Source organism: Tauraco erythrolophus, chromosome 1, assembly GCF_009769465.1.
Source record: "Tauraco erythrolophus isolate bTauEry1 chromosome 1, bTauEry1.pri, whole genome shotgun sequence".
Lineage (NCBI taxonomy): Eukaryota > Metazoa > Chordata > Aves > Musophagiformes > Musophagidae > Tauraco > Tauraco erythrolophus.
The window spans coordinates 33,625,583-33,634,278 of NC_141465.1; the positions used below are offsets into that span (position 1 = coordinate 33,625,583).

General features: G+C 39.4%; 1 protein-coding gene across 5 annotated transcripts in view; it reads left to right on the plus strand.

Annotated features, from left to right (window-relative positions):
• Positions 1-7,485, plus strand: part of TTC3 (tetratricopeptide repeat domain 3) — a 66,522-nt gene extending 59,037 nt beyond the window's left edge. For 4 of the 5 annotated variants that reach the window (XM_086618085.1, XM_086618123.1, XM_086618114.1 and 1 more), the window contains 8 exons: positions 355-455; positions 1,119-1,212; positions 1,843-1,941; positions 3,955-4,376; positions 4,843-4,963; positions 5,117-5,344; positions 5,562-5,651; positions 6,209-7,485. In XM_086618085.1, the coding sequence (XP_086474211.1) occupies positions 355-455; positions 1,119-1,212; positions 1,843-1,941; positions 3,955-4,376; positions 4,843-4,963; positions 5,117-5,344; positions 5,562-5,651; positions 6,209-6,319 (1,266 nt within the window). In that variant the 3' untranslated portion in view covers positions 6,320-7,485. The remainder of the gene's footprint in view (positions 1-354; positions 456-1,118; positions 1,213-1,842; positions 1,942-3,954; positions 4,377-4,842; positions 4,964-5,116; positions 5,345-5,561; positions 5,652-6,208) is intronic. The other variant, XM_086618106.1, reaches the window with a different exon arrangement.
• Positions 7,486-8,696: the final 1,211 nt, after the last annotated feature.

The window sequence follows — 8,696 nt, forward strand, 5'->3', positions numbered from 1 at the left end:
AACCATGCAGTATTTAAAAGGTTGCCTTAATCACTTAAAGTAAGAGAATGTGTGTGTATTTCCATATATATATATATATATATAAAATCAGTTGCAAATGAAACATTTAAAGAAGCTTTCTACTATCACTTGAAGTGAATGTAGCCTTTTAATGCTCCCAAAGGCGTGCCAGGGCTGTTAATTCTACTTGAAATTCCTCACCAGTAGGAACTCTGTGTGTGTGTTGCACTCTTTATCATCAAACTATTGTTTCAGATGCTTATTAAAATCTATTTCAATTTATTTCTTTATTTCTCGTGTTATAGCAGCGCTTTTACTGCACCTTTTTTTAAACACAGTTATGTTTTGTTACAGGTATCAGTACTCAAAAACTGGAAGAAAACTGAAGTGTGCAAGCTAAATGGCATAGCAGCCAATGCGGAAGCAAATCTTAAGGTGTTGAAGTCATTGAGCAGGTATGGAGAGTTTACACCAGAAATTTCAGTACTACTAGTGGCTAAGTACAAGTAACTACTGAACATTTAATTGTGATCATTTAACTAGACAAGTTGGTTTTCCTCACAAAGGAATGCTAGCCTGAAAGGTGCATAGAAACCTAATAGTTAAACGCAGCTTTTCCTGAAGCTGAATTTCTTCTCAGTTTTAAATTACCAAGGTGTGTTATACTTGAGCAGGAGCAAGCTGCTTGTCTTACTCTTTCTTAACTGAGGAGGATCAGGCTACTGGGAACATTCCAGTTATTCCTGCACAGTATCACTGGGAAGAGGCTGCAATGTAAATAGAAAAGAGTGCAAACAAAACTGCTGGGCATGCAACAACATTGTTTTCTTCCTTATAAGCAACAAATTTAGCCCTTGGTGTTACCTTTTTAAAAACTTATGCCACATTCCCTTTCCCTGTCTTTATGTTGCCACAAAATACTAATTTACCTTTGAGGAGTCCACTTCTGAGATTGGATGGGATCTAAGTACCAGTAGTTTAACTGATTTTAACTTAAAATTGCTTGAAGTCTTTAACTGTGATTTAGTTGGTAGAAGAAGGAACTGTACTAAAAGCATTGGTCTTAAACAAAAATAATGGGAATGTTGGAATTTAACTGACAGTCTTGAATACTTCAGCAGCTCGGCTTTAGCAGCATCTAAGTTGAAGCCACAGATTGATTCTTGGGAAATATTTATATCAAATGTAAAGAAACAGCTGGAAAAAGTAGAGGTAAGCCTTAATTTCTCTTAACAAGCTTTAAGTTGAACTTTGTAATTAAACCAGAATAAATAACTTGAATAATTTCGCTTTCCTTTTTTAAAATGCCAATAGCTTGTCCTCCAAATATTGAACTGTTTTTTAATTACAAAAGAAAGATCCGGTTTTAAGTGCAGATTATTTAAGTATAGTTAAGTTACAATGAGTATCTTCAATTTTATAAAGGCAAAAATCTGTCCTTTCTACAGTTGCTTCAAAATTAGATCCCATATTAACAAGTCTAGTCTTTTGGTTCTTCTGTATTTTTAGAAATCCATGCAACTTCTTTAAAAACAACAGAAAACTCTCTATGAAAAGTTAGGATTTAAAATGTCTAGGCTGAGTTTTAAGAACTAGAAAGGGTTTCCCAAACCCTTTCAAGCATCAATGCAAGTACAAATACAGATTTATGTTACTGTAGCAAATGGCAGCCTTATGCCTCCATTTGAAAGGCCTGGTATCTTTGGTGTTTTGCAAAAAAGTAGTTGTGTTAAAGTCATTTTAAATAAAGAGCGAGCTTTACTAGTAACTTAAATGGAGCTAAAATTAATAAAGCTTAATAAATTAAGCTAATATGGAGGATGTTTTGTTTTTCTTCTGCAGGCTGAGTATGAAGAAAAAATTCAGATGGTGAAAAGTGGTGTACGGAACAGCCTAACTAAAATGGAAACTGTGGAATTTACTTCTCCTCCCAGTGTCTTAGTAGGTGTCTTACATTTGATAGCAGTTTAAGAACTTCTTAAAGTTTGCATTGGCATGGCTGTCTGTTACAGGACATGTACGTAAAGAACTGGAATATATAGTACTGTGGCTCTCCATACATCCAGGTGACGTTCAAAAGGAAAAGGTGACTGCAAATTAGCACAATGAAGTCCAGTGAGCAGCACATTCTCAAGTGTGTTGAGAGGCTTAAGCTGTTTAAAGTTAACTTCAAAATGCTTCGTTCTGCCTGAATTAAGACTCATGTTTTTGCATATTGCGACTTTGCTGCAGCACCAAGATCCACAGGGACAAGGTCCTATTACACCAACACGTGTAACTGATTACAAATACCAAAATCTACTTCCAGTCGTCTCTATTACAAACTAGATGGAGTATAGCCTTTTATGGAAATGCATGTCATGACTACATCCCAGATAAATACTATTTAAAACCGTTTTCTCATGGGCCAACAGTTCCACAATTGCTTTGCTGAAATCATATCAGTTACTTCTGAACCCTGTGATTGTTCCTTGTGCAAAGACCAAGTCAGCATCAGTCAGTGCTCCTTCAGCCATTCATCACCGTGGTGTTGGGGAGACGCGTGGCAACGCTAAAACACTTGCAGGCAAGCGAGGTGCAGCAGTGGTGCCAACAGCCTACCTGCTGCCATTCACTGACCCTACAGTTGAAACCAGGGCACAGAGCTGATGCCCGGTCCTGAAGACAAATAGCACTCGGCAACTGCTGGACCTGGGACTGTTTGCAGTAAGGAATAAGGGTTCAGTCGTCTCTTAAAATAAGGGAGATAGTTGGCCAGTAAGTAAAACGCATTCATAGCACACACACAAGTGAAATCCCCGAATGCATTGAAGATGCCGCATGACTTTCTCTGCAGAAAGTCAAGGTTTTTTCTTTTGTTTGTTTTGGTATAATTTAGATTTAAGACTCTGTTCTAATACTGTATATTTATGACTGTTACTTCAGGTTTTTCTGGACTTACACAAGTTAATAGTTACACTCTCCTGCATACCTTTTCTTCCCTGCTTACTTCTAGGTATCTCCTTTCTCCTTATTGGCACAGAACTCTTAAGAATATTTAGATAACTTAGTTACCATCCTTAGGTTACCATCAATTTATGGGTTGGGAGGGAGTGACTTTTGAGCCTCTCGTTCTGCATTTGGTATCTATTTTTACTGCAGTAATACAGGAGTAACCTTTTAGTAAAGAGATCTGTAATTCTTTCAGCTTTGAGAAGACTTTAATAGACAAATACTGAGTCCAAATGAAAAAGGCTTGATGAAAACAATTCTTCTTCCTGTTTAATAAATTCTGTTAATTAAACACCTTTACAGAGAAGGTAAAATACCGCTTCAAAAAGGTGTTAAACTAAAGAACAAAGAAAAAGAACCAGAAAAGGTTTGACTATGAAGAAGTGTAGAATTTTAGTTCTGTGTGTTAGAGAGGCACCTTCCTAGAGCAGTCCAGTTCTGAAACAACCAGAGCAGTCATGGGGTCAAACAACAGAACTTATTTTACCGGGTTCTTTGCGTTTATGGAAGAGAGTCATTAGTGCGCAAAAAAGCCTTCCTGGATCACGTCAGCTCCGAGTTTTTCAAGATGATGATTGTAGCTGATGTGTTTTTGTTTAAAAAAAATTACAATGGATTGTATATAGATTATATAATCAGTTAAAAGCAGTGAATTGTTTATTTTCAAATCGATGGCACTTATTTAAAGCAGTTCTGTTTCTACCAATAACTTAAGTTAAAGGAACAGTTTGCACAGGTGCTGTCCTACTTAATCCTGTCTCAAACAGGTTGTCTGCACGTAGTACCTATTAAAGAGCACCTTTGTGCAGTATTTTTACCTAGGTAAAGCAAATTAAGATAAAGTGGTAAGACCTTCCGATTCCTTAGCATGACCACATGGGTCATACATGCTGCAAACGCTTGAGAGTTTTGCTCAATTTACTTTAATCACTGATTGTCCTCTGAAATCTCTTTATTTCCTAGGCAAAACAAGGCAGATCTCCAGTCAGTGATCCAGCCATTGTCATGTATTCCTCTGCATCTGCGCATCCTAATTTACTTCCTGCGTTTTCAAGTTCTGAAGATCCAGGTCCAACACATGCTTCATTTAACACACAGGACGGGGTTAAACCAGCATATGCAAATTCTAAGTCTGGTTCTGCAAGTGGTGGATCAGTGAAAACGCACTCTAAACCTCTTGAAGGATCATATTCTGATAAAGTTTCGGCAACTCGCCCATCAGGGATTTCTGGAAGTAATACTCAGAACGTCCAGCCAAACCAGAACCACCGAGATGACTCAGGTGTACAACTAAGGCCGCCTGGACTTCCAAACAACAAAACACGTGCAAAAGCATTTGAAAATATTATTGCGCGTCTACAGAGTATATTCCCAAATTATAGCAGGTGTGTTTTTTAACGTGTGTAATGTTATGTTGGGTAACAGAAGTTCTGAATATCCAATGGTAAAGTACAAAAAGAATTGATTTCTTAGTAGTAGAAGGCTTCTATTTCACGAGAAGGGTGGTATTAGTTGTTCCTCTCCCATTCAGTGGGACACTCCTTAAAGGAATCGACCTACAGTGTTGACCTGTGTGTGTGTTGGGTGGTTTTTTGTTTTGTTTTGTTTTTCCAATTAGAACTACCAGTAAAAAGAAGTATTATTTTATTGTTCGGGTTTTTTTTACAATTAAGGCAGCTAGATCCTAGTTTACTCAGAGGTATTGGAATCAGGTACTTGCTACAGTTCATTTCAGAAGTGAGCGTCTTTTAAAGGGTCTACTGAATGAAACACGGAAGCTACAGCATTCGCTAATGCTGCTAACAGCCATAGTATTGCCAGTCAGTAATTATGTCTCTTTTGTCCCTTCAGTTCGGACTTTACTAGCTTCATAAAAGATGTACAAAGAAGAAATGGGAATACATTGTCAGGTTTGAGCTTAGACGAAATTCTAAGCAGAGTGACAGAACTCATCCTGGACCAGCAAAACCAGGTACCGTGGTGTATGTGGCTGCTGCCTTTTTGACTGTGCCTCTCTGGCAGAGGAAGCAGCGCAGTGCAGTCCAGAAAAGAATGCAAACTCTCCTTTGCTGTCGAGCTCTGAAATAATGAACTTGCTCAGAATTCTTTTCCAATACCTGTCTAGGCACCACCTTCAACAGAGAGACCTCTGAAGTCAGCACCTTCTGCTTCAGCAGCACAGACTGGAACTTGGAGTCAGGAAGTACCTGCAGAAGAAAACGTGCCCAGCCCAGCCAAGGCAAGACCTGCGCATAAAAGCATCTCGAGTAAGAGTCCATCTCGGGCAAATCTCCAGCCATGGGGAAATGTTGGAGCAACACCTAAATCTAAATGGAAAAAACTAGACTGTACGGTAAGTTGTCCACTGTTTTGATGAGTGTGAAGTTATTGCCATGTGCTTCTTATAAGACATGAAATAATCAAAGTATTGCTGGAAAAAATAATTGACTTGTTCTTTTTGTGTACAAAAGCTTAAATATGCTTGGGTAAAATTAGTAACATTATTAATTTACTGGAATTTGCTGATTAATCGTTGCTAGTTTTCAAATAACTTGCTATTTTATATATAGGCCTCCAGTGATGATCCCTGCACAATATGTCATGATGAGCTAAACAGAGACTCGTGTGAACTAGAATGCGGGCATCATTTTCACAGAGAAGTAAGGACTTTTTGTTCTTGTCACTTAGATGCAAGTGTTTACGAACTCTGCTCAGTTAGGTCATTGTTCTGCTTTCCAAAAGTAACCCTCCTCCCCTCTTGCCCTTCACTGCTTGAAGAACAGTGCACAACTTTTTTCTACATGCTTTGTACACCAAGACTTGCTATGTGTATGGTTCTACTGTGTCAGAGAGTTTCCAGTTTTCGATTTTTAGCTGAAATGGTAAGTCGTTATAAACCCTGCGTTTGCCACCAGACAGCAGTTGGGTGTACAACTGCATGTAGTAAGTCAGAACGTGAGAGTAAGAGGATACTTCTGTCCATGACCTTTTCCCATTACCTTATTTGTTCACTGCTGATTTGTTATTGCAGAATAAGTGCAAATGTAAATTGATCAGCGCAGCATCAGAATTGGAGAACAGTTTTCTAACTGCAAATGTTAGTAACATAGAACATGTTGGGAAAGTGCTTACTTGTTAGTGGCAATTATTGACATATTTAAGTTGAACTCTTTATACCGGACTTTGTTTCCTCAACATCATCTTCCCATTCTTGCAGTGCATTAGAACATGGCTTAAGCAACATTCGAGCACCTGCCCCATCTGCCGCGTTCATGCTCTGTTACCTGAAGACTTTCCTGAGCTTCCTGCACGGAACAAGTACGCCTAGACATGGTTTTATTTGGACACATTATAGTAGGATACAAAGTAGCTGCAAAATAACCACGGTGATAAGGAACAGAAATATGATGCCTAGAAAGAGACAGAACCCTGGTTTTATTGAAAACGGTAGAAGGACTCGGGCTGATTCCCTATGTAACACTTTGCATTAAGCTGTAAGACGCTGGTGCTGCCACAGCACCTGCAGAATCAAGATGGCACACTCCAAGACCCAGCGCTTTTCCTGGTTGCTGCCCAAATGTGTGAAGCTGATGCAGTTCAGAGGCCAGCAGCACACACAACTGGTAGGGTTTTTTGGCTAAGGGATATTGAAACTGCTGTATCTACTTTTCTGAAAAGATGGTGCATAATTCCTGTAAAGAGGGGAGGGGCTTTCCTTCAGGGCTTACACCACACTGAAAATAAATTCTAATATCAAACAAGTAGGTGACCTGAATATCAGACTAACAGAATTTGGAACAGCCAAGACATTACCTTCCTCTGGCGTAAACAATTACCATTTAATTCTAGGATTCAAATCAGGCTTGTTGTGATCATTATGAATGAGACTCTCTGCATAAATCCATAGCTAATAATTCCAATTGTTTAAATAATAACTTTTAGTAATATTTTGAAGCAATAATTTTTAAGTATTTATGTGATTCTTTTTGTTTGTGTATCATTGAGTTGGAATACTGTGGCTCAATTCTTTAATTTCGAAATAAGGTTTGAATTTCCCTCATTGTTGGAAGAGCTGATCTGTTTAATTCAGAATTACAGGATTTTTATTTTTGACGAAGCAACACTGCACCTGTGTTCTGTGCATGAATGTTCATCAGCAGCGAGAGGTACAGCATACGAACTGCTGGAAGAACGGTTAGTTCACTGCTTTAAACATCTGAGCTTGCCAGAGAACCTTCGTCACTGTAAAACTTGTCTCCAGTCGCCAAAAGACCAAGACTAGAGAGGGTACAGCTTAACTACTCTGAAGATAGTGTGACTGTTGTTGGGATACAAGCAGTATTAAGTTGATTATATGAGATTGTTAGTTAATTCTAGGGATCATTTGTTCTCCCAAATGAGTAAGTAGCCTCCAGATGAAGTTTTCAACTACTACTGTGATTAATTAGTATATTGACACTTGGATCAAAAATAAAATGTGGGGGTTTTGTGCAATATTTTTGCTAAGTCTGAGTTATCTACTGAGTAATCTACTATATGCTAGAGAGCTGAGGCACCTTGCTGCCTGAAGAATTAGGTACTGCGCTGCTTACATCCTTTGCAGCTTCCCTTATTTTCTTGGGGTGGGGGTATGTACGTATCATCGTCCTAGCTTTTCACAAAAGCAGCCTGAGTCCCTGGCCCACAGGAGACTTTTCCAGAGCAGAGTTATCCTTGACCTGCTGAGCAGTGGCAAAGCAGCTGTGCACGTGCCCTGTTGGTCAGCGTTCTCCAAATCGAACTTGGTGTGCCTTGAGGTAGTAAGTAAGGGTAAACTGGCTGCGGAAACAGTGCAGTCTTAGTGCTGAACCGATGTTTACGTACGCTTGCTTGTTATCAGCCAATCTTCTTTTTCCTATCCTCACAGCACAGAGAAAACCCCAAGTTCCCAAATAAGCAGGATTGTTTTTCATCTATGTTCCTTTTTTCTGCCCTGACTCCCATAAGCTGGATGGATTTTAGTGATTTTTTTTTCAGAGGTAGTTCATTCACACCTTTTAAAAGGAAGCCTTAGAGCAGACACCTGCCCCCAGACCATTACTGTACACAGAGAGGGGCAGCTGAGCAGGTTGGAGCTGGATTGACCGTGGATGCTGGGGCCTGAGGCAGGATGAACGCCAGTCCATCTCTCCGAATAACTTTTGAAGGTCGGAGGTGATAGTGCTGCTTTGGGCAGCAGGTGGCACACTTACACTAGCATGTAGGCAAGAGAGAATGGCTTTTGTTTTCCAAAAATCATACTGTATGACTTCCTGATCTTACAGAAGTGTTAAGTTCTAGTAAATAGCTTCCCCCCCAAAAAAAACCCAACTGTTAATAAGAATTTCAGATGTATATTCCTAAAATACAGATGATACAGAACGAGGGCCAAACCTGGAATTACATTTTCCTGCTTGGTAAAGCTGCTGGATAAAGCTAAAGGAAATTATTTTTTGGCAGTTTTCTTAATTCTGTCTTCTCAGGTTGTTACCTTTCTAAAACACTATATACTTAACCTGCCTCAACCCTGCATAATAGTGTATGGAAATTCTCTGCCCAACCTGTATGTGTGCTTGGGATTGCCCTGACCCAGGTGCAGGACCTTGCACTTTGCCTTGATGAACTTCATGAGGTTTGCACAGGTCCACCTCTCCAGCCTGTCAAGGTCCCTCTGGATGGCATCCCTT